General features: G+C 45.6%; 1 protein-coding gene across 1 annotated transcript in view; it reads right to left on the bottom strand.

Moving 5' to 3' along the window:
* GABBR2 (gamma-aminobutyric acid type B receptor subunit 2) overlaps positions 1-26360 on the bottom strand; it is a 298825-nt gene that overhangs the window by 205921 nt on the left and 66544 nt on the right. Inside the window, exon 2 of the mRNA XM_016223063.2 lies at positions 3655-3792. Within this exon, the coding sequence (XP_016078549.2) occupies positions 3655-3792 (138 nt within the window). The remainder of the gene's footprint in view (positions 1-3654; positions 3793-26360) is intronic.

The raw sequence follows: 26360 nt of genomic DNA on the forward strand, positions 1-26360 counted from the left end.
AGATGGCGTCTACTGAAAAGGCACTCTTTAGGGAAAAACAATTAATTCACTTTGGGGGCTGGGGATGGGAGGCACAGAAGGAAAGGGATCAGGGAAGGCATCACAGAGGAGGGGGTATCTATCTAGGATTCTGAAGGATAAACAGGAGTTCTGCAAAGCAGAAAAGGGACTCAGCATCAAGTCTCCCTTGCTGGGCAATCTGAGCTCCTGCCTTGCTCTCAGATGTTAGTGGTAGCTAGCCTCCAAGATGGTCCCTAGTGATCTTCACCACCAACCCACACACACTAAATGTGCGTTAATTTGTATAATCAATAGAATATGACAGAAATGATAACATCGACTTCTAAAGCTAGGTACTAAAAGACTGCCACCTCTGCCTTGAACTCATTTTGGGGGAAGCCATTCAAGCAGCCCTATGGAGAGACCCACATGGAGAGGCACCAACTTGTTAGCCAATGTGGAGGAGCCACAGTAGGAGCAGATCCTCAGGCCCCAGCCAAACCTTCAGATGATGCCAGCTCCTAGCCTTCAAATCTTCCAACTGAACCCGCAGCATCATGGAGCAGACACAAGTCATTCTGTGGGTCTTAATTCCTGACCCACAGAAATAATAAATGATTATTGCTGTTTTAACCACTAAATTTTGGGGTGTCAGCAATAAATAACTAAGACAATCCCCATCTCATATCCCGGTTCCCTATCTGGTCAACTCCTCTAGGCTGGAGGCTGTCCTGTTCATTCTGAGGTCAGATAGCTCTGGCTGGTAAGCCAGGAGTTTCCAACAGTGGCTCCTTGGAGAATTTCAAATCATCCCAGTGAGGCTGTGAGAGGGCCAGTAACCTCCCTAGATTCCTCTCTGGGTGAGGATTTCCCAGACAGCTTTATCTCTCATCTGGGGAAAATGTCTACTTGCTGATCCTTTGCCCCGCCATCCCTTCCTCCTTCCTTCCACCCTCTTATCATTCAGCAGGCATCTAATAAGGTCTGTGAAGTGTTAGGCACCAGGAGAAACAGGAGTAACTCAGGCCCTGGTTCCGTCCTCAAGGAGCTCAAAGCCCAGCTAAACATGTCCTCACATCTGCAGAGCCCTAAAAGAGGGACAGGCAGAGGAGCATTGGGGATGGGGCAAGGGTGCTGTACATGCTCACTAGAAGTAAACCGGGAAGTGAGAAAAAAAAATTTCTAGAAAGGCTACTTTAGATAGTGCAGTGAGGAAAGACTTCCTGGAAGAGGCAGCATTTTAAGCTGGGCCTCTAAGAATAGGTAGGACTAACATATTGGACATGAGGAGAAAGGATAACTCAGGTGGTGGGAACATTGCTGCAGGAAACAGGAGTGCTAAGAATTGGGGTTTTCAACCTGGGGAGGAGCAGAAGATGGGGCAGGGGTGACAACAACAATGAAACTAGGAACATGTAATGCTTATGATGTGTCAGACACACTTGTAATTACTCATTAACCATTTAACCCATACAGCAGCCCTATGAGATCAGTTCTCTTACTACCCTGACTTTGCAGATGAGGGACTGAGGCTCAGAATGGTAGCTCAGAGTGATGAGCAGCATGTGGAGGGAACTCCTCGGCATTCAGAAAAGGAAGCTCAAGTAGAGAGGAAGGGAAATGACTTGACCAGGGTCTCATGGCTGCTTATAGGTACCACAGGGCCAGAAGCCAGGCTCTTAGGGCACAGTGAACTATGCTGGCTTCAGTTACCTGGTTAGGTTTGCACCGTCACATGCAGAGCTGCTTTTCGGGCCTCATCTCCTGCTGCATCAGCCCACATTCAGTGTGGCCTGCTCCAGCCACAGCACATGACTCATGCTGTCCAAGCCCACACACTCCCACCTCCCGCTTTTGCACACCCAGTTTCCTCTGCCAGCAGCACTTTCCTCAATGTCTCCAGCTGTCCAACACCCTCTCCTCCTTCACAGCCAGCTCAGCATCCCTTTCCTCAGAAACCTTGCTTGTCCCTGGGCTGAGTGGGTGCCCTTCCCTGGGGCCTCATCTTGCCTCATCATTCCTCTGCCATGGCTGGCTCCCACCTCCCCTCTACCCCCAGCAACCCAGGCACACAGGGCCAGATTCAGAGAGGTCTTCAGTTAATTCAAGCAAGCAGAGCGAAATCAGATCCTCCTGCCTGCCTCTTAATTCCCACTCTCACCACCCTGACAACCCACCCACCATGCTCCAGCCCCACTGCCCTCTTTTCTGTTCCTTGAACACACCAGGTTCCTCCCCATCACAGGTGGTCTGCGCTGGCTATTCCACCCATAACCATGGATGCTCTTCACTCAACCAGTTCCTTCTCACCCTTCAGGTCTCAGGTCAAATATCACCTGCTCCATGAAGACTTTCCTGACTGCCACAAGGCAGTCCTATTTATCCCCTCACTGTTTATTTCTGTCTTAGCCCAGTTTCCTTACCATAGTCTTACCTCGAGGGCCAGAGTGCCTAAGTTTAACTCATGGCTCTATTACTTATGAGCTGTGGGTTTTCAGACAAATTACTTAGTTTTTGTGTACTTCAGTTTCCTTGTCTATAAAGTGGGGATAATAATAGTACCTACAGCATGGAACAGTTATAAGGATTAAATGAGTTAATGCATATAAGTGCTCAGAACAGTGTCTGGTATGTAGTAAACATAATATGCATATTATACAAGGGTTAGCTCTTAGTATTATTACTTGTTTATTTATTTATTGCCTCCTCTTAGAATGTAGGCTCCAAAAGGATAGAGACAATATCTGTCCTGCTTAGCACTATACCCCCAGTGTCCCAAAATTCTAGGCATACAATAAGTTGCCCATTACATTTGTCAGATGGATGGATAGATGATGGAGTAATGGATGATGGAGTAATAGATGATGGATGGACGAACAGATGGATGGATGGATGGATGGATGGATGGATGGATGGATGGATGGATGGATGGATGATGGATGAATGGATGAAGCAAAGAAGTAAAACATGTACATGGGCAACTACTCATTCCAGGTGGTCACATATTTCTACACTCTTCTCTCTTGCATTCCAAGTAACAGCTAGTACCAGTGAGTTTCGCCTACAACAGACCACACACTCACTGGTGGAACTTAAAACAGTGCATAACATTTGCCAGTGTAAAGAGTAAATAATTGGCCAGATGCCCCAGGAAAGGCTTAACGGAGGAGAAAGGCAGTCTTAGTAGATAAAAGAATTTCAGTTGGGGAGGGAGGTTTGATAAAGGACCATCTGGTTACGGGAAAAGAGAGAGTAGGGCTCTGAGGCCTAAAGGTCCAGGGTACACCTGGGGAAAGGTGGGCTGTCTGGAGGGACTGAGGCATGGAATATGTGGGAGGGACAGGAGATCACACTGGACAGGCAGACTGGCTGGATGCTGATGGCCCTGAGAGTCAGGCTAGAGAGTCACTGACAGATTTCAAACAGGTGGTATTAGAGCTATCCTTTAGAGACCCACTATGGTTGCCATGTCAGGATGGGCAGAAGGTCAGGCCAAGGAGGTGGGAGCAGTGGGAGGCTGTGCAATCACCAGGAAAGGATGGGTCAGGGCCTAAACCATGCAACTTAAAAACCATGTTGGGCAAGGAACCATTCCTGCAAAAGACTGGTGGCCAATCAAAACAGTCTCCCAACCAAAGGTAGCTTGAACCTTACCTGCACCAGATTCCAGCCTTGGAGGGACTCTGCGATGATGGATGTAACAGATGGACAGACGCCTCCAAACACCATCAAGTGGTTTGGCCCATATTTTATTGCATCGTAGAAGGCTTTCAATCCTTTCGCATTATCACACTGGGGAGCAACACAAAGAAAGAGAAGCCCAAATTAGAAACAGCTTTCCCCGGGGGCAAGAGCCCAATGGTAGATTCACACAAACAAATCTGCCTCGTGGGAAACCTTCTGAGTTTTAGTTCTCTCATTGGTGGGGCTTCTCTTTAAGCCAGCCTTGAGCCCATGCTGTGAGCTCCATGAAGTATGATCTTGGCACCCCCCCAGCCTGGCTCCCAAATGCCTCACAGTCCCCGCCTTCCATAGTCATTTATATTTAGGATTGTTATTATCAAAAAAGCAGAAAATAACAAATATTGGCGAGGATGTGGAGAAATTAGAACCCTCGTGCATTGCTGGTGGGAATGTAAAATGGGGCAGTTGCTGCAGAAAACAGTATGGCAGTTCCTAAAAAAGTTAAACAGAATTACTATATAATCCGGCATTCCACCTCTACGTATATATCCCAAAAAAATTGAAAGCAAGAACGCTAACAGATATTTGTACACCTGTGTTCACAGCAGCATTATTCACAGTAGTCAAAAGGTGGAAACAACTGAAATCTCTATCAACACATGAGTAGGTAAACAAACTGTAGTATATACATATAATGAACTATTATTTGGCCTTAAAAAGTAAGGCAATTCGGATATTCGGATATATGTTACAACATGGACGACCCTTGAAGACATTACACTAAATGAAATAAGCCAGATACAAAGGGACAAATCCTGTGTGATTCCACTTACACGAGGTACGCAGAGTAGTCAAATTCACTAAGACAGAAAGTAGAACGGTGGCTGTCAGGGGCTGGGAGAGAGGGGAGGGCGAGCTGGTGTTTACTGGGTACAGTTTCATTCTGGGTGATGGAAACATTCTGCAGATGGATGGTGGTGATGGTAACACAACAATGTGAATGTCCTTAATGCCACCGAACTGTATGTGCACCTAAAACTGGCTAAGCTGGTATATTTTATGTTATGTATATTTTATCACAATAAAAAAAGGAGGAGGGGGAGGAGGAAGGAGAGAAGGAGATAAATCTAAAGAGAAGAATTCATCCAGCAAACACCTGCCAAGCGCAGCATTGTGTTCGGCCCAGCTGGAGGCTCAGGAAACAAAAGTCAGACACAGCCCCTGCCAAGGAGCTCACACACGAGAAAGAAAACTGACCACTACAGCAGAGCCTGGAGATCGACCACGGAAATGAAAGAGGGCCAACGGCCGCAAATGTTAGGAGCCAGTACGGCTCACTTCCCGCCTCAGCACCTCCACCTCTTTGGCTCCTGAGTGTCTTGCTTCCCCTGGGGCCCAGTGAAGCCCATTCACCACCTAGCAGTTTGAGGGGCCTCTATAAAACATAAATTAGTCTTCCATACTCTTCTGCTTTCTGTGCACTTAAAACCCAAACTCTTATCAGAATATGAGTCTCAAAAGGTTAAAAACATTCTCATGAAAATCAATAGTGGGTACATGTCACCGTTTTATTTAACTCATGAGTAACTGTATCTGCAGGATGACAAAGTGGATTCAAAAGAAAACTTAAGAGACAGATTTTTATAGTGAATGGAAAAATAAGAAATTAGATACAGAACTGGTTCATGTCCTACAGGGCAATAAAACTATTGCCTTTGGGGATAGAAAAAAATTGAAAACTAGCACAGTCTACCTGTTTTAGAGAATTATAAGATATCTGAGTTTTAAATTCCCCCAGTCAGATGACCCTTAGGCAGGGCTGTTGGAAAATGTTCTATTAGGTCGTCTACATAATAACTACTTTGCATTATTTACAAGTTTTGCTATGATATTCTTAACCTTCCTTATCATAATGGATATAAGAAGCCACAAGATCCAGCCCTATCTCTCACTCTCACCTGACTTCCCTCCACTCTCCCCCTTGCCTACCCAGTACAGCCTCGCCAGCCTTTTTGTTCCCTGAAATTGAAAGCAATTTACTTCCTGCCCCTGGGCCTTTGCACTTACTGTTTGGTTCTCAGCATGGCTCACAACTTATCATCACTCAGGTCTCAACACAGCTGTTCCCTTCTCAGTGAAGTCGTTACTATCCTCCTCCCTTCCCCAAATGGTCCCTACTCCCAGCCACTCACTAACAGGCCACCCTATTTTAGTTCCTAAAATTATCTGAAATCATCTTTTCTATGTCTTGGTCTTCCTGTATTGGCTGACCTCTCGACTGGAATGTAAGGCCCCTGAGGGCAACAATGTTTATTATTATTTTCACTGCTGTCTCCCCAGACTTTGGACAGGGGCCTTGTCAGGGCTCAGTAAGAATCAGCTGAATGCCAGGAGCCCTGCGATGGTCTCCCTGTATCTACTTTCTTCCCTCCTTCTACTTCCATGTCTCTCTCCTGATTTGTCTTCCTCTCCATTCTCTGTCCTCTTTCTTCCTGTTCCCCCTCCTGTCCCGTAAGTGACCATAATGTGAGACCAGAGTGGGTTAGTATCTGTTGCTCCTTCCTTGTTTATCTGAGAGACTTGAGACTGTGGCTCACAGTGGGTGCTAAAAGGGAGAGAAAAATGAGTCCAACATAGTTCCTGGTCTCGGGGAGCTCACTGTCTGATACAGGCAGTGAGACAGGGGCGTGGGTGGCCATGTAACACGGTAGACAGTGCTCAGTGCTGGGGTCAGGCAGATCCAGGCTATGGGCACCACAGGGGTAACCAGGAGGGGCTCTGGGGGCAGAGCACTTGAGACTGAGTGTTGAGGGCGAAGTGACCCGGGCTAAGGCTACTGAAGGCTCTGAATGCCAGGCTCGGGAGTTTGGATTGCAGCCTACAGAGTCAGGGAAGAATTCCATTAAAAAATTTTTATTTAATTCCTAAATTGGCCAAGTTATTTTTTGTCAAGAAAGAGAGAGAGAGAAGAGAAACATGGCAAGAGATGGAGGAAGAAAGATTAAGTTACTGCTTCTTGGGCCCTCTATTAATGGTCCCTGTTCCTTGACTGAAAGCAACACTTCCTACCCTCAGTGAAGCACAAGCAGACAGAACAGAGCAGTTCATGTTTTAATTGTTTCTATCATGATTTACTGAATCATTTCCCGTTTTAATACATTCTGGTAATGATTTTAGCTTGTTTTCTAATCTGTAGCTAATGACGATGATAACATAGTACCACACGATTTATAATCAAAGTTTCATTAAAATAATATTAGCAACAATAAACTAATTAATACTTGTTTGCTCAGGAAACATTTCCCCAGTACCTAGTCTGTGCAAGATTCTGTTTTAACAACAATATCCTGGCTTCTCACAAATATACAACTTCCAAATATGTCAACCCAAAAACCTGACAATACTTGACAACCAGTATAAGAGCTGGAAGAATCTTCCAATGTTCAAAAATGTTTATCAGACTCAGTTTTCACCAGGCTGGGCATAGAAGGCAGAATTCTGGCCCCCATGGACTTTGCCCCTTGGTCTTACTCTCATGAATTCGTGATGTTACACGGCAAAAGGGGCTTTGCAGATGTAATTAAAGTTACAAATCAGCTGACCTGAAGGTATTATGCAGGTGGCCCAATGTAATCCCACAAGCCCTGAAAAGCAGAGATCTTTTCTGGCTGGTAGCAAAGGGGAAACCAGACATTCAAAGCATGAGATCAATTTGATGTGCCTTTGTTGGCTTGAAGATGAAGGGGGATACATGGCAAGGAAATGGGAACCTCCATCCTACAATTGCAAGCAACTGAATTCTGCCAACAAACTAAATGAGTAGCGCCTCTGGCTAAGGACCCAGCTCAGCCAACCTTGATTTTGGCCTTGTTCCTGGAGCAGAGGACCCAGCAGGGTCACACAGGACTGAACTTCTGGCCAGTGGCCTGTGAGACAATACGCAGTTGTGGTTTAAACCACTAGATCTGTGGTAATCTGTTACATCAGTCATAGGCAACTAATACAGCAAGTAAAATAATAATCTCTTCCTTCAAGTTCAATGTAGTCCATATAAAGAGCTCTCCTTAATGTATAGATAAGATCCTTCATGGTTTGTGTGGTGTTGAAATGTTTTTCTATTATAAAGATAGTAAGAAGATTTTGTTTTTAATGTACTAATGTGGCAAAATGAAAAGTTTTCCACCCTATGTAAGTTTCTGCTCCATGACGACCATTCCCCCACCCTGTTCCTTTAGCCTTTGCTGCTCCGTGAAATCCAAACATGTGTGGGCGTTGCTAATCTAGCCAGCCCTGCACCCTCTCTTTCAGATGCAGATGCTGAAGATTTGTCCTCAGTGTGAAGGGACTTGTCCACTGTCCTTTCAAGATTAGAGGAGTGATTTGGGGATTTCCAGTGGAGAGCTTTCTCAATAATCTAGAGAATGCAGTTCAATGGGCAAAGGGAAGGTTAGAGCTAGCAGCGTTCTAGAAAGGACCATTCTCCCCAGGGTAATGCTGCAAGCCCAGGCCGCCTCCTTATCACACTTGACCTGAGGCAGGAAAAACAACCTACTCAGCGCCAAGCAGGCTTCCTTGGCTCCCCCAAAGAGCACTTCTGCTGTGAATAATAAAATAAAAATCACGGAGACGGATCTGTTCCATCTTCAGTGCTACCTCCCTCATCCTCATTTCTAATACTGTATCTTCTTACCTGACATGATTAGTGTCCCAACTAGCTGGACTTCCCTGGCCAAAGTTGATTCTTTGTGGCTGGACCAGCTTGGGGGTTTTCAAAATGCTGCCCAGGCAGGACCCAGCAGAGATGTTTTAGGGCCAGTGAAATGGGCTCCTTCAGCCAGCAGCTCTCCTTGTATCTATTCTTCATACAGCATCAAGCTTACACAGAATACTTTATTTGAAAACAGGATTTTATTGCTAGCAAAAAATGAAAACCACAAAGGAGATGACCCCGAAGGTTCTTGCCTGTGTATGATTTTTATCTTTGGCCTAAAGAAGGGCAGATGAGTATCCTGCAGGTGAGTCTAGTTGAGCGAGTCACTTGAGCACACACATGACAGGCCACCATTCACTGAAAGCTAATCCACTACACATCAGTTTGCCTGATGGTCAATTCACCAAATCACTGGGGAATTCCTCTAAGCTGGAGCTTCCCGAGGGATTCCTTATAGACACTTCACATGGCCATTTCACAAGGATTTGTCCTTTCAGCTCAGGTGAAAGGCAATCTCCCCTCTATTTTATGTTTCAGTCCTTCCTAAATGCTGCACTTGGAGATGCCCCCTAATGCCTGTTTATTATCGTCCTCTTATGGACCAACCATTGCCTGAGCCAGAGAAATGCAGAAGCATTTCTAACCCCCATTTAAGGTGTCTGTCAGACAGCTCTTAGCGAACTCACTGGGCAAAACCATCATTCTGAGAAATTATTTATGTCAAGTTGCCTTGGAGCGATTTGGCTTTTGATAAATTGCTCTCAGAGCCCCTATAAGGGGGTTCTTGTGTCCTGGAAGAAAGCTATGGGCTTTATCATGTTCTCAGAATATCTCTAGAAGAATTCTGACAGATGGCATGGCCATAACCAACTAGGAGTTGGCAAGGTAATTCCAGCAGTTTATATTCTTATGCAATAGTTCACAGTTTAATGCCACTTGGACATGGACTCTGGCACACGGTAGGTCCTGAGTAACTGTTGCCTCCCCTCCTTCCCTTCCTCTTGCCAGTATTTTTCCCCTTGGCCTTTCATTGACTCCACATCTACAGTAGCTCATGGTCACTACCTTCAAACTCCTTTCCACTTCTCATTTCCAGTGGTTTCCCCTTCCCTAGAAGGATGGACTTGTCACAGAGAAATCACAACTGGTACATTTGGCTCTTAAAATTCAGCACCTATCAATGGGAATAGATCTAAAAGCCATGAAAATCAATTTTTAAATGAAAAATTGGGACTACAGAATAAAATCTATTTTCATTTAAATCTCATTTTTAAAGATTAGGAGACTTTTTTTACTTGAAAATTTCAAAGAAAATGTTGCTAAGAGTTAAGATGTAAAAATGCCAAGAAAATGTCAGAGTTAATAACAACCCATTTGAAACTGGGAATTACTCCATGCAGAATTTCAGAACTGAAGGAGGATTTGAAAGCCAACGTGTCCAACCTGCCCCTGATACAAGTCCCCTCTGTGCATCACACTCCAGGAGCAGTCAGTATTTGCTTATATCCCTCGGGTGGCAGGGGTCTCACTTCTTCATCAGTTCATCCTTGGCCAGCTCAGCTTCTCAGAGAGCTCTTGTGTTGGTCTTGAAATCACCCTTCCTTTTGCATCCCCTGTTCTAATTCTTAGCTAAGAGGTGAGCAAACTTTTCCCATAACGGGCCAGACAGTAAATATTTCAGGCTTTGTGGGCCTTGCAACCTCTCAACCCTCTGTAGCACAAAGGCAGCCATAGACAATACACAAACGAGTGTGGCTGCATTCCAATAGAATTTTATTTACAAAAACAGGCAGCAGCCAGATTTGGGCCACGGGCCAGTTTGCTCATGCCTGTTCTAGAACCTCATAGAACACTTACCATCCTTTATTCCCATGACAGCCCTTCAGATACCTAAACTCAGCCAGCCTGACTCCAAGAGGTGTCTTGTTTGCCTGATGATCAGTTCACCAAGCTAAGGGGAGCTCTTCTTTCTAAACATACCCATACAATATGGCTTCACACCCTTCTCATCTGTGCGCTATTCTCTGGAAAGGCTCCAAAGACAGATATTTCTAGGACATACCCCCAAATACCCCCATCTGCCGGCACAGAAAAGGAACATTAACATGTGTTGTGCACTCACTATATGTTAGTCATGGTACACAGAACTTCACATAAATTATCCTATTCATGCCTCACATTATCACAGGGTAGGCACTATTATGATTTCCATTTTAGAGATAAGGAAACAGGTTCAGAGAAGTTAAATAACTTGCCCAAGGTCACACAGATGTAAGGATTCAATCCAGGCAGTGTCACTTCAAAGAGTTGTTTTATTTTAAATAAGAATGTATTGTTATATAATATTTCCCTCATAGAAAAAAATCTACCATTTACATGTAACTTATATAAGGTATAAAAAATAGTAATATAAACATACAGGATACTCAACACCCATCTTATGTTGCAGTCCATCTGTGCCCACCCTGTACCTATCCCTCCTTCACCCAGAGGGAACCCCTAGACTGTTGCTTCTCTTTATTGCTTTATTATGTTTCCTAAACACTATATCATTTAATTGTACTTGTTTTTAAATGCATATATAAGTGGAATCATGCTTCATGCTGTATGCTTTGCCCAAAACTTGTCTCTATGGCTTCACATTACGTTTGTGATATTTTTGTTGCTGAATATAGCTGCAGTTCTTCATTTTCATAGCTGTGTAGTATTCCATCATATAAATATGCCACGGTTTTGTTGCTGTTGTTGTTCATTCCCCTGTTGAAGGACACTTGATAGTTTCCTGTGCTTTGTTTGGTTGCTGCTGTAAGCCAGACGGGTAAACATTTCCATCCACGTCTCCCAGCACACACTGCAGAGCTTCTCTAGGGTATAAACCTCGAAATGGAATTGTTGAATCACAGGATTTCCCACACTTTCTCAAAGTGGTTTTAGTCATTTATACTCCCACCAGCAGTGTTTGAGCAATCCCATTACTGCACATCCTTATAACTTTAATTTTGGCCAATCTTGTGGGTATTTGATATGTAACTTCAATTTGTACATTGTGATTATTAAGGAGGATGAGCCATCTGTTCACATGTTTATAGGCCATTTGTGTTTACTCTTTTGACCTGGTGACTTTGCCCATTTTTCTATTGGGTTGTTTGTCTTTTCCTTATTGGTTTGTTTGGAGCACACCTAGCCACAGTGCTAAAGTGAATGAAATGATCACCTCCTGCATTCTGGGCATACACTTCTATTAATGTAGCCTCAGACTGCAGTCCTTCTATTCAGCAATACTTCACACAGAGCTTACTGTTAGTAAACACTACTAAATCAGCTCATAAAATCTGGGTAACAAAACACCTATGAACCTTTCTCGGGAATTAAGAAAAGGAGAAGAAGAAACTACTTGGTGATAAAATTCAGCCAACCAAAAGATGAATCAAAATGCAGATCTCAGAAATGGAGGGCCTGTGATAAAAAGGAGTGATTGTGAGCACTGGACCCATTTAATATGAAACAACCGGCAATGTGATGATAATGTAACATAAAATTCAGGAGGCAGAGGAGGGGGAAGGAGTTGTAAAATTGCTAATTTCCTCTTCTTCCACAGAAGGACTTTAATCGATACCATCTAAAATTGAAAACTGGAGTTTAAAAGCCAGGACTCTAACCTCACTGCTTTTCATAATCTTTTATTACCCTTAGATATTTTAGAAATAAATATTTTCTGTAGTGAAGGCAAAATTGCTTAATGTTGAGCAATTCCTTCTGCTTTACTTTTCTTTATTTTCCTGTTACATTCAAATAAATAAAATATAACATTAATTTTAATTAGCATGTAGTAATAGCCTCATTTTATCAAATTATTTCTGTCCATCTCTCTACTTACATGCATGGAAAGATATCTGGAATAAGAGTCATCTAATGTTAGAGATGGTGAGATTTGAGTGATTTTTTTTCATTCTCTTCTTTGTACCTATTTATTTTACTTGAAAAGTTTTAAAGCACATATTCCTTTTATAAAAACAGAAAGTCATTTTTAAACTGGTAGGCTTTTCTCAACCATTTATCTCTCTCTTTCTGTGGTTGACTTTCTGAGCAGAAGAGCAGGACCTTATATTTATTATTGTTAAATCATCTTAAAAATTAGCCCAGCACACCAGCCAACTGGATTAAACACACACTATATTGTTTCTCCATTGAGATTAATTCATTCAAACATCTTCTGGGCATCTACTAAGTGCTAGAGGAGAAACAGGTCCCTATGGCATATACAAATTCCTTGAACAAAGTAGATACTCAAGAAATATTTACTGACAAATTAAATTTGGAAACAAGAAGAGTAATAATAAGAACACACTAAGCCCCTAAATAGCATTTATTTGCGCCAGGCACTATTCTAATTTCTTTATGTATATTAACCCAATCCTCACAACCCTATTTATCTATCTATCTATCTATCTATCATCTATCTATCTATCTATCTATCTATCTATCTATCTATCTATCTATCTATCTATCTATCATCTATCTATCTATCATCTATCTATCTATCTATCTATCTAAAATATATCTCTATTGATTTCAGAGAAAGGAAGGCAGAAGGAGAGAGAGAGATAGAAACATCAATGATGAGAGAGTTGTCAGTGACTGGCTGCCTCCTGCACGCCCCTGACTGGGGATCGAGCCCGCAACCCACGATCTCCTGGATCCTAGGTCGATGCTCAACCACTGAGCCATGCCCGGCCGGGCACCCTATTTTCTATATTTTAACAGATGAAGAAACTGAGGGTTAGAGAGGTGAGTAATTTGAGTCAGGGGCTCAATATGGATTCAGGTGCAGAGAGTTTGGCTCCAGGATCCATGCTCTATGATATCTGTGTTGTACTCTTCTCCCTGGGCCAACAGAGAGACTACATCCCCCGGCCTCCCTTGCAACTAGATGTGACCACTGAGTTCTGAGCAATGGAATATGAGCAAAGGTGATGTGCACTATGGCCAGAACTGACTTATAAAACCATCCATGGGCACTCAGTGCTCTCTTTTCCCTCCATTGTATGAGTGAAGAAGACTCCAGAACCTAGAAGTGGTGGATCTCCCCCAACCTCAAATCCCTGTGGCCATCAGGGAGGGCCACCATCGCTTCAAGAGAAACTGTCACAAGGAGGGCAGCCTCACTATATGAGAGCCTTCCTGAACAGTGCCTTCGGGATATGCCTCCCTCTTCTCAGGCAACCCCAACCCCTGACTGAGCATAGTGGTGGCACAGGTGCTCACCATTTCTGGCCAGTACAAGACTCAAGCATGGGCAATCTTTGAGCCCTTTAGTCTGGCTGAAACTTTCTCAGAGCTGCACCGCCTAAGTCTTTTCCTATCCACATCTCCTGCCTGCCCCTCCCCTTTCACAGGTGTCACCTCACAGTCTGAAGACCTGCTCTGCCTTTCTCTGCTCTCTCTCCTCCTTTTCCTTCACAGACAATCCTCCCAGGGAACCTCTGACTCTGTCCGGGCATCTGCTTCCCAGAGGACCCAACCAACACTCCCCCATCTGCACTTGAATATGACATGAGCAAGGAAAAAGACTAAGTATATTAAACCACTGGAATACAAGGTGTTTGTTACTGCAATTAGACTGCATTGAGTAATAAACATTCTTAATTACCTGCTGTAAAAATTTTGAAATATAAGAAATCAAAACACCTCGGAAACCATTAGAGAAAGGTGAAAAGAGTTTTAAAGTGAGACAAAAAATGTTATGGGCAAGTATGCTATATATGTAAAAAATGTCCCCCTATCATTCAACACACTGACATTAAACCAAAATTTAAGGGACATAACCAGATATACTTAGATTTGCTGCACTTGGCTTAGTCCCCTCTGTCCCTCCTGTCCCCCTATGTTCAGCAAAGGGCTTGGCTCCAGACAAGTGTTCAATACATGCTGGCTGGACAAATTACTGCTGCCTGGTGGATACCATCCCTGCTGGTGGATACAGCCGGAAATAAAAGTAGTCATATCTGTATTTTGGTCCCAAAGAGCTTGTTAACTACAGCCATCTTGAGTTTTTTACACCCTTTCCCCAGGGTGATGGACAGACCATCTGCTTCTAAAAGTCTCCAGAGAGCCAGACTGTCCATCCTGGATACTGAGTAAAACTGGCATTTCTGTGTTCTCCCTAAGCAGTCACTGAATTCTTGGCTGGCTGCAGATTGTTATTTGAGGATGATGGAGCTGTACCACACATCTCTCCTCTGCACCGGTAAAGCCAATTACCCAATTTACAAAATGTTTTTCAGAGACTGGTAGATACAAACTGCGTTTCCTAATTAACTGTCATAAGTACTCCCGCACATGCAGGTGTGACATTTTAAAAAGTCAGGGTCACAAATGCAAAGCATATGCATGCTGCCTGTGGTAGTGGTAGGGGTGCTCCTTTCCATAGTTTTGCACAAATATTCTAAGTTTTTGGCCCTTTCCCTGGACATGGGGGCCAGGGTCACCTGCTGAGGAGGGCCGGCACTGTGGCTGTGTGCCATCTCCACTCCTTTCCACTCTACATATGCCCCTGCCATGTGATTCTGAGGGGCACAGTGGTTCAGCATTGCTAAGGGTTGGGCCAGGTATGGGGGTATGAGATGGGTGAGATGTGGTTCCTGCCCTCAGGGAACTTACCATCTAGGAGATGAAAGACACAGAAACCATTTAGCAAAATGCAGTAGGAAGTGTAGCCGCGGTTTGGATCAGGAGTTATAAAACACTTATTTGTTCCATTAGCACTCACAGGAGGGTGATTAAAAGCTAGATCCTGGGGTAGGTGCTGGGGATACAGGGAAGGTTACATATGATATGGTCTTAGCCATCAGGGAGCTCTCATTTCACTGGGGGAGAGAAGATTAAGAGAAAAAGCATAACACAAGGCAGGATACAAGTGGGAACTATTGCCTGGCTGGGCGTGACTCAGCAGTTGAGCATCAACCTAGGATCCAGGAGATCGTGGTTCAATTCCCAGTCAGGGCACATGCCCAGGCTGTGGGCTCAATCCCCAGTGGGGGGTGTGCACGAGGCAGATGATCAATGACTCTCTCATCATTGATGTTTCTCTCTCTCCCCCTCTCCCTTACTCTCTCTCTGAAATCAATAAAGACATATTAAAAAAAAAAAAAAAAGTGGGAACTATCATGGAGATATAAGTCATGCAAAAAGGAAGGAATGTTCAATTCACACTGAGCCATTTTGCCAAGACTTCCTGGAGGAGGTGACATTCTAGATGAGCCTTGAAATGAGGAAGAGACCGAAGTGACAGGAGGGCACACCAGGCCGAGATGCCAACACGAGCAAGGGCTCAGAGGTGAAGAGTGTAGGGCATACAGGAGAAATGAAATGTCTGCTTCTGTGGCAGGAGCACAGGGTGGAGAAGAGACCTGGCCGGAGAAAGAAGCAGTGGGGTCAGAATGGCCTGAGCAGCACCCTGGGGAGACTTGCACACAGGGCGGAGTGGTTTCCTTCCTTTAGGCAGCAGGAGTCACCACAAGGCTGATCAGGGGAGTGCCAAGAGGAAAGCTGTGCTTTACAGATGCCTCTGGCAGCTGATGTAGTAGAGGAGGCCTAATGGAGAAGGCGGCCAGATGAGAGGTGAGGGCAATGATCCAGGCGTGAGGCTGGATGGACAACCTGGCCCAGCACCCTGGGAAGGACGTGTCCACAGTGGAGTTCACCACTCAGGGGCCCTAATTAACTAAGAGGCTCTAAGGCTTGGGTATGACCAGCCCATAATGTCAATGGGACCCAGAAAATGGGTCACCTCAGTGGCTTTCTTAATAAAAACTCAGTGATGGGGAAGACCAATACCAAAGTGATAATAAAGCCAGCTATGTTAGGCGCAGAATAGGCCTGAACAAGGGCCTCAGGTCTGGTCCTGTGACCTCCTCCTCACCTGGGCTTCATTTATAAAATAAGACAGTTCAGTTTGTGGGTTTATCAGTCAGAAGAGGCTAGGTTCTAGTGCAGGAAAAAAATCTCAATGGAACACTGCGGAAGAAATTGACTTTTCTCTCAGCAAGAGGGGCTTGACACATCGCAGTCACTCAGGGGCCCAAGCTGATGGAACAACTGTCATCTAGAATGCTGCCGGTTGCCAAAGGAGAAGGAAAACATCTGGAGAGTTTCAACCAGAAATCTAATGGAACTCACTGTCCAGATTTGGCCCCACCGAAGTACCAGGGACCCAAGGTGCAACCTGGCTAGCAGGAGAGGGGAACTAGGTGTCAGGGAACCTACAAATGACTGCCACAGTCGATCTCTCAGATCCCTTCCTGCCCTAACAGTCTGTGGTTTGGTGTACGTTCCAGGCCAGATTTTGGTTCAATTTACACGTATCAGCTATGTTTCTTTAGCACTGACCTACATGCCAGGCACTATGCTAGATTCTTTACATGCATTATCTCATTTACTAGTCAAAATGTATTATTCACAATGATCCTATGAGATGGATACTATTATTATTCCTCATTTAACAGAGGAGGAAATATAAGCTCAGGGAGCTTAACTGACAAGCTCAAGGTCACATAACTAGTAAGAAGCCAGGACTCACACCCAGGCTATCACATTCCAAGCCTTAACTCTGTCTTTTACAATCCAAGCTGTCTAGAGATGGGTGAAACACCTTGTAACACAGTGGGCCACCTGTCACTGAAGGTATTTGGGCAGAAGCCTGCAGGACGATGCTGAAAGGATTATTTCACTGAGTAAAGGAACAGACTCTAATCCTGAAATTCTACAAGGAGAGAAAAGGAGACAGGAAAAGCAGGGGTAAGTCTTGGGAATAGCAAGTGGTTTTCTGAGGTGGAGCACCCAATGGGTGGATGGGAGAAATGAGAGGTGGGGCTGGAAAGGGAGCTGGGGGCAGCCTTTGGTGGGCTCTGAGCACCCGTATAAAGGGTTACACCTTATTCTGGGGCCCTCGGATATTTTTGTTTTGGTTTGGTTGTTTTTTAACCATTTTACCATGTACAATTCAGTGGCATTAAGTGCACTCATGATGTTGTGTAACCATCACCACTATTTCCACAACTTTGTCATCATTACAACAGAAATGATAATAAACCCTGAGGAATATTTTAAAGGGCTTAAATTTGTTAATGACAAATCAGAGCTGAGATAGTGATGACACCATCAGGTTGAGATGGACAACACTGGCCACCACTTGAAGAATGTTATTGGAGGGAAGAGAGGCTGGCAAGGGGATGGGTGATGAGATCAGCACAAGGGTCCAGGCAGGAGACAGAAGGAGCCAAAGGCAGGGCAGAAAGAGGGGCAGAGAGAATCAGTCAGATTTGGAATAAGAGGAAGGGAAACTGCAGAGGGAAATGGGAGTCCTAGCTTTCTCTAGGGGCCCTGTGAGTCCTGGGCCACCAGAAACTGAGGTAGAGAAGTCAGGAGGGGCCTTGGGGTCCTGGGGATACTGCCAAGAGGCACTGGCTGGCTGCCCACTCCACTGACTTTCCCTAGGGAGTCACATCCCTGAACCTGGCCGCCCTTCCTGGGACACGGGCCAGAGCTGTCTCCCTGGCTCCCCCAGAGGTCTGTAGACTGACACAAATCCTGCCTGTGCTCACTCACTGGGCACCTGCTTAGAGATGAAGGGTGACTGCAGACCAAGAGCATCACTGCCATGGCTAAAACCACACTCATTGCTCAGATGGCCCGCCCTCCCTCAGCAGAGGCTCAGTTGGAGTTAATTATGTGCCTTTCTTGTCCTCCAGCTGGGGACACAGTGGTCACTGCCCTGACTAATGGATGAGGGGTGGGCAGCTGTCACACATCACCATGACTAGGGAATTCTACTCAGGGGACCTTCCAATTCCTCAGTCCTGTCACAAATCCTCCCACTCTCCGCAGCCGAGCTGCTGCCAATACCTGTCTTCAGAGGCCCTTTCAAAAGGTGATTTCCCCAGCACCCCAACCCTATGGGCCTGCTTCCTCAGTTCCCATCCCCATGGCCAAGTGATCCCACAGGCACAGAACTGACCTCGCTTTGAAGCTGACTTCAGGGGTCCTAGCTGCACAGGCAGCCTTAGGCCTACCTGCGTCCCCATCTCAACACCCTATTCCCATACCCCAGCTCCTCCAAGTCTGAAGTACTAACATGCCTTTCCAGGTTTGTATCCCCAGGTCCCAATTCTTGCCTGTCCCCCTATCCACATTCTACAGCTGAGATCTTGTAAGGTGGTCCCCAAGCCCATCATGGCACTGACCACCCAGATCGCAGTGCCTAGGGCTGCCCTTGAACTCTGAAGGATCTGAAGCTTCCCCTGCCTGGAAAATGGGCCAGAGGGCTTTCAGCTTGAAGCCTAGCTAGAGACAATCCATAAAACAGATAGGACCGAGTGCTAGGAGGGGAGCAGGAGGCTCCAGAAGAAGGAATTTTTTTTGAGGACCTTGGTAGGAAGTGCTGGTTGAGGGTGGGGGAAGCTCCAGGGGAGGATGCATTTCAGGGGTGGGGCCCAGGGGAGGCTCCTGTGGATCTTCTGGGGGCAGTCTGGGACCAAGTGCATTTAGGGGTATGATCCATTCCAGGAAAACCCCTTTGCAGGAGCCCTTGACCATGAGGCTGGCAAAGCTCTAAGAGCAGCAGCCTTTGGAAGGTCAGGGGAGATGCAGACCCTCGGAGGGCAGCCCATGCCAACCCTGGTGGGGGACTCACATCCCTGTACCTCCCTTCTTTGTAAAACAGCGAGGTAATGCTGAGAAGGCCTAACTAAGCATGAGGGAACCCCTGCTCAGACACAGCGTACAAGTAAGGTGCCTGTGTCCTCTACAGCACCTCCTCCCCAAGACTCTGCTCCATAAACACCTGTCACAGACTCCTAGGCCCTTTCCCAGGTGGAGGGCAAAGAAAAATTACCTTCATAAATCCTGCAAACAGAATAGGAGGCTTTTTCAGGGTCTATTAATTTTCATGCAGAAAAATATTATGATTATTTTTTCCCTGAGTATCTACCTTGCTGTGAAATTATTACTTTGTTTTCTTTTTAGGTTTAACAGATCCTTCCTGAGCCTTGAAAAATTATTTGAATGCACTTTTTCTCAAAATTAAGAAGAAGAAAAAAACAAGCAGGAAGTGAAATAAGGCAGACAAAAAAGGACAAATACTGCATGATTCACTTAAGTGAGGTACCTAGAGTGGTCAAATTCACAGAGGCAGAAAGTAGAATAGTGGTTTCCAGGAGCAGGTGGCATAGTTATTTTTAATGGCCGCAGAGTTTCAGCTTGGGATGGTGAAAAACTTCTCGAGATGGATGGATGGCAGTGTTTTCACAACAATGTCTATGTATTAAACGCTATTAAACTATACACTTAAAAATGGCTAAAGTGGTCAATTTGATGTTATGTATATTTACCACAACATGAAAACAAAAACAAAAAACAAGCAGGAAGGTAATAATATCTTGCCCAGGATAGGTTTCATGGCCTTCCTGGGCCTCAATTTCCTAACCTATAAAATAGGAGAGAAATCCATCTTCCCTACACTTTGAGCCTTGGTAAGGAGAGAGAACCTGTACTTTTGTTTTTTGCCAGGCCAGGAAAGAGTTTTTCAACAACACTTTATAAAGAAACTAAAGAGAAATCAAAATGGAACTAAATAATGAATATACAGAAGCACAAATTAGCCTCCTATCTGGAGGGCAGACAGTGCAGTCAGGAGGCTGAAGGCCTCCAGGCCTAGTTCCCCTCTGCTCGCTGCTCATGAGGAAACTGGAGTGGAAAGAAGAGAAGGAAGTAGCCCAGGGCACAGAGTAAGTCACTGAGTGAGCTGAGGCAGACCTTTCTGCCCCAGATCCCATGCTCCCCTTAACTAGCAACAGGCCCCCAACTCCTTAGACCGCATGTGGATTCTGCCATGACAGCGACATCTACACCCTCTGTGCCTGGCCAAGCCCAGGGCATCTTGCTTCCTACTAGAAGCCTTAGCTCAGTGAGATGTCCTTTCTTTTGGCTAACCCAGCACCCTCTGGGGTGGACTGACCAAGGGCAGGCCCTGGAGTGTGGCTTTCTAAGAACAGGGCTTTATCTTGTACCCCTGTAGCATAGTTCCAAGGGTCTGACCTTGGAGCCAGGTGCCTGGATTCAAATCTCCCACTTAATAGCTGATTGACCTTGGGCCAATTCTTTAGCCTCTCTGTGTCTGCTTCCTCCTCCATAAATGGGCATAATAGTGTCTACTGCATATAGCTGTTGTGAAGGTTAAATGAATTTTCAAAGCTCTAGGAAGAGCACCAGGCACCTAGTGAGCATCTGATAAAGGTTAGATATTGAGCTTACCCTCCTCAAGAACCCTACTGTCCCTGCATGCGTGAGAAGATCTGGGAATGTTTGCTAACCCCCCGCCCCCACCTTCACTAGGGAAATAAAAGGAGTCCAGCAGCCGTGGGGGTGGGCACTGGCTTATAAGTTCCCTTCTCAGGCTGCACATCAGACAGCAGTGGAGACCCCAGGACAGTGCCACATGGGGGGAAATTCTCACAAGTCCCCCCACTCTCACTCCTCTCCAAGCCTGGTCCAGCCTCAGCCCTGCTATGGAAGGAGCAGGTGCTGTGGTCACGACAGGCACCATATGGGGACCTGCCCCTCTATATTTAGGGCCAATCTGTTGACATGACAACCAGGCTCCCCGACCCTGCACCCAGTCTCCATCCTTGCACTTGTGTTCTGCCAGGCACATCCTCTACTAGCCGCCTCCTTGGATGGAGGGGCATCTTCACAGATTTGGTCAAGACCCTTTTCCCAAAGAGCAGCAGACAGGACATCACAGCAGGCTTCCCTGATTGGGAACAGGGGAACTGGCAGCTCCACTCCCCAAAGCCCAAATGTGAGGCTTAAGGAAGCACAGAAGGAGGGCTTTCCAGGAAACCAGGGTCTGATTTGCCTTCCCCAGCCAGGAGCTGACGAGGGCCCATCCCTCTGCCGTGCTTAGTTCCCAAATACTCATACTTTGGGAATAGGCAGGTCAGGAAGGGCTCACAGAGGTACTCTGAGCTGAACACTGCATTCTACTGTTGGGAAATTCAAGTGGGGTGGCTTACTGTGACTACACAGACCCCATCCCCATCCCTACCAGCCCAGGATTCCCTCACCCACCAAGATTCCATTCTTGTTGCTCTAAAAAAGATGACAGAATGTGCTGGCTTCTCCTGCATAACAAGAGAGCACACAGAATTTTATTTTTAAACCAGCAACTTTTCGACCACAAACAACACCTCAGGGACAAGACACATGGACTGAATGCCCACTAGGGCAGCAATAACAACAATGGAAATAATAATAATAGCTCTCAGCTCTTGAGGCTCCTCATATGCCCAGCAAATCCTCAACTCTTTATAAACATCATTTCAAGTACCTGAATGTTCATGGCATCCCCACTTACAGATTTGGAAACGGGCTCAGAGGGTTTTAAATAACGAAGTCAAGGACACACAGCAGAAGAGCTGGGTTTGGAGCCAGCCTATCAATGCACTTACCCCTGACCTCATGAGGTCTCAGGGCACCAAGGATGAAGTGGCAGCACTTCCCTGAGTCACCTGATGGCACAGACAAAGAAACTCACAGCAATATGCTCAGAGAAGTAAGGAAGAATGAAACCATGCAAGGAGAGGGGAAAGGCACATGAGAGGGAGATTAGGAAAGGATGATCATTCAGAAATAGATCTAAGAGCCAAGCACTGAACTAGGCACTTTTCATTACATCATCTGTCCACCTTGCTTAAGGGTTTCTTGGGTAGTCAGGCGAGGTGACTGACCAGAACTAAAGACACTAGAAGTGGCTTCTTAGAGGAGGAGGCTTTTGAACTGGAAGGAAGACAGGACTGTCTTAATTTTCCACAGCTCAGGAAATGCATCACCTATTTTATAGGCACAAAGTATATGCAATAGTCCATCCTGACACCACACCCACACTGAATTCTCTACATTCTCTAGAAACAGAATGGATGTAAAATTACAAGGGGCGATGTACTGGTTCATAATAGAAGATAACAAAGGAAGTTTACGTGGAAGCTGGCAGATGCAGTCAGCTGAAATAAATAAATTAAAACATGGCATTGTTGTCTCTTTGTGTATGTCAGTTTTAACTACTGTTTACTGGAAAACTAAAACTTCACATGTGGAAAAAGAAAAAAAATCCCCAAACTTGTGCATCATCGGTCTCTGTGTAATAGATCTACCTCGGGGAGGGGAGGTGGACTTTCATTTTCGGCTGTGATGGTGGGGCCCAGCCAGTGGGGTGGACACAGCTGATACTCAAGCGCCTTGAATGTTTTTCCACATGGCTGGTGGATGTGTGGACCTAAAAGTTCATCCAGTGATCTTGAATGCAATTAATCTGTGAGAGGGCATCAGGATCCTCCTCAGCCTCAGAGCCCACCACAGGCCTTGTGGGGTGGACAGGAGTTTCTCACACGCGCGCGAGCACACACACACACACACACACATCCTCTATATGGGCTCCACTCTGTCTTTTACTAACCAGTCACTGTTGCCATGGCTGGCTCACCTGCCCCTGGGAGTGAGCCATACCTGAGGACAAGAACCATGCCTGGACCATCTCTTTGGAGCCTGGCTCTGAACTAGAGCCCTGGATCACTTTGCCAAACTAAGCATGAGATAAGACAGCGCCCTCAGTTGTTGGATCAGTGGTGAGACAGTGTCTCATCCTGGGTGGGGCCTTGAGGGTGAGGACCCCATAGGGATTTCCAACTCAGTTCCTCAGGAGGCCCCTCAAAGCACTGACATGGCGGATCCCACTGGCCAGGCTTTAGTCTCCCACCACCATTTAACCAGGAGGGTTCCCTTCTGCAGATTTTGCACATTGGGCACCTAAAAATTTTGTTTGAGGGCTCTGTAGCTCAACAGACGAGTGGCAGCCAGGAGACCAGAGCATCTCACTCAGCCTGCCCTTGCTCATCAGCCCCTCTTCTCGGAATGCCCGGGCCCTGGTGAGCACCCTCCTCTCTCCTTGCCTTCCAAGGCTCAGCTCAGATGTCCCTTTCTGTCCCAAATCTTCCCTGATGACAGGAAACAGGGCTGACCACTTCTTCCCTGTGTCCACAGACCACACACACACTCTGGAACATCGCCAGTAATGGCAGTGCCCAGACTCCTGGCTACCATAAAACACACCAATTCCAAAAAACAAAACAACAACAAAAAATCAGAATGCCATTGTAGGTTGTCCAATTTTATTTTTTCAAGGACATTCAATAACAAAACAGAATGAACAAACAAATCCTAACATCTTCTAACAAACAATTTAATTTTTAAAAGGACATGATAACATGTCCTTTTAAGAAGAAGGGGGAGGGAGAGGAGGAGAGAAGGAAGAGCACTGCCTCAATGCAAAGTATGCTCTTTAAAACAAACAACCTTAGCTCAGGGGAAAACATGCTTATTTTCCTCATGTTGCCATGGTCTGTAAAAGCTCTACAGGGCCAGTATGGGCCCAGGGCTGGTCACTGTGAGCATTTCCTGGGCTACACGTCCCATGGGAGACTGGGAGCCCCCAGGGGTGAGACTGTCAGCATGGCCATGGAGGGAAACCATGCAGGCGTGGCTGTCCAGGACAATGGGTGACAGGGCCTCTCTGCCCCCTGGCTGCCTGGGAATGTGATTTTTGGTAATGCCCTATCGTACAACGATCCAGCTCTAGGCAAGGCCCCTGGCTAGGCTGCTGAGCTGGTTAGAGAAGACTTTACGTAAACAGCTGCTTTTTCTCATATCACTCAGGAAACATTCCTTACAATAATATTAAAATACAAATAAACCTGCCCAAGCACTTGGGAACAATTCACCGTTGTTAATTAACTCAATGGGAAAGGGGAAACAAGGAGGAAAGGGAACTGAATCTCTCATAGAGATGCTTGGTTTCTTTCTTAACAAATTACCCTGCACTTGCCACAGTTTCTACCTTCCTTAAACACCCCCAAACAGCCACTGGATCAACAAAGTGGGGGCCACAGTCTGTAGTGGAGAGTCCAGGATCCCAGTCAGAGCAGGCAGGGTCTTGAGTGAAGCTGGGTGGCCTCTCTGGGACTCAGCATCCTGTCCTATAAAGTGCAGTGACTCCTTTTCTACCTGCCCTAGAGCTGCAGGGAGGGACAGCTGAGACACTGGATGATGCAGGCTCTGGAAACTCCGGGACTGAGCAAATGCAAGGGACTGCTGCTAGAATTATCATTATTGTTGTTGCTAATAAAAATGCTAATAAGTATACGCTAAGAAAGAATGGGCTTCCTGTAAATAAATACCCCCGATCTCTCTGGCCTGTCTCATACAGCGCACTTCATTTCATTTGCCAAGGCATTCACTCTTTCAGGGAGATTATCAAGACCCCCAATGGCTGTAAATAATCTTCCAGCAACTTCCTCCTTGCCTGCTACAACCAAGATCCGAGTGGACTTTCTGCAGCAAAGAATTTGGTCTGGAACAACTTTTCTACAATAGCCAATGTCCATTCCTGCTGGAGAGAGGAGGAATTTAATATTTGTAATTACTTTTTAGGGAGTAGTTTACTACTGGAAATGTTGTAATTGATTTTTCATCCGGCTTCCCCTGGTTGGTATTATTCGTTCAAGCACCCCCGCTGAGCTCTCCAACTACAGTCTTTCCCTCTTTTTCATATGCCAGCTGTGTTTGCTTTTTTTGTCTTCCCTCAAGGGAAAAGATAATGTTTGCGATTTTTGCACCTCAGCCCTGTGCTGGGCACATCGGTGAAGCTAAGCCAATGCACTGGGAACAAAGACCAGAAGAAATTATTTCCCCTATCCATGCTTTCTTTAACTGCAGCTCAGAAACCCCAAATGGTTCAGGGTAAGAAACTGGCCCAAAGCTGATTAATTTTGTGAAACAGACCTTCCAGGGTAGCACACAAGATCTTCAGAAGGAATATTCAGGTTTTTACTTCCCACCGAGAGCTTTAGGAACCATAATTAGAGCATCGTGGAACAACAGGCTCAACTCTGGTTCACTAAGTCCCAAGAACCTTCTCACCGACACATATAAAAATATGTGTCATTCTGTTTGAAAATATCACCTCTGATTCAGATTTGTGCTTACCCATTGCGTTCAGTGCATTTTTAAGGAGCTCTATTTGGCTGGGTTTTGCCAACTGGAAGCTGGGACATGGAGGCCCGCCCAGGCACAGGGTAGTGTTTTTCAAAGACTTCGGTGTCAGAACCACCTCGGGGGCTCATTAAAATGCCACTTCCCAAGCTCTATTCCCGACCACCAAACAGAAATCTCTAGGGCTGGTCTATTTTTAATTAGCATCCTTGATGATCCAGATGCACGCTGAAGTTTGAGACGCCAACTCATTTTTCTGCCAAGGAGTTTTACTCAACAACCTCCCTCCAGCACCCCCTCCCACATACACATACATTTATTTTTACTTTACTGAGTGACTATTTCTTCAGGCAGGACATCAGCGAGGTCTATGAGATCCCAAAGCCTGCAGGCTCTCCAAAGTTGTCAGAGTCTTGGTCTATAGTCCAACATTCCCCTTACCCTTGCTGCAATGGCTACCAGCCACCCACCTTTTAGGTCCTCGTGTTTCCTTTTGTTCCAGAAGACCATGTTTTTCAAGCTTCGCTATTCCATCTGCAATGTGCATAAGGCTGGGCCCAGGACAAGCCCTCAGAAATTGCTTGTTGATTGCCCTACACTTGGCAATACCTTCATGGTTTGGAACCACTCACTGGAATGTTGTTCCTTAAATATGCATTTATTGACTGCTAACTGGATATTAGTATTGACAACAACTACAGTTGTAATAATACTAGTGATAAGATTCCTGATATAATGGCCTTTCTAGTTTACAAAGATGTGTCACAATTTCCCTTTTACTTTCACAGTCATTTGTAACACCAGGACAAACATGATCATACCCACTTTACAAATGGGAAACAAAAGCTCAGAGAGAGTAATTTTC

This window comes from Miniopterus natalensis, chromosome 12 (assembly GCF_054644295.1).
Source record: "Miniopterus natalensis isolate mMinNat1 chromosome 12, mMinNat1.hap1, whole genome shotgun sequence".
Taxonomy (NCBI): Eukaryota; Metazoa; Chordata; class Mammalia; order Chiroptera; family Miniopteridae; genus Miniopterus; species Miniopterus natalensis.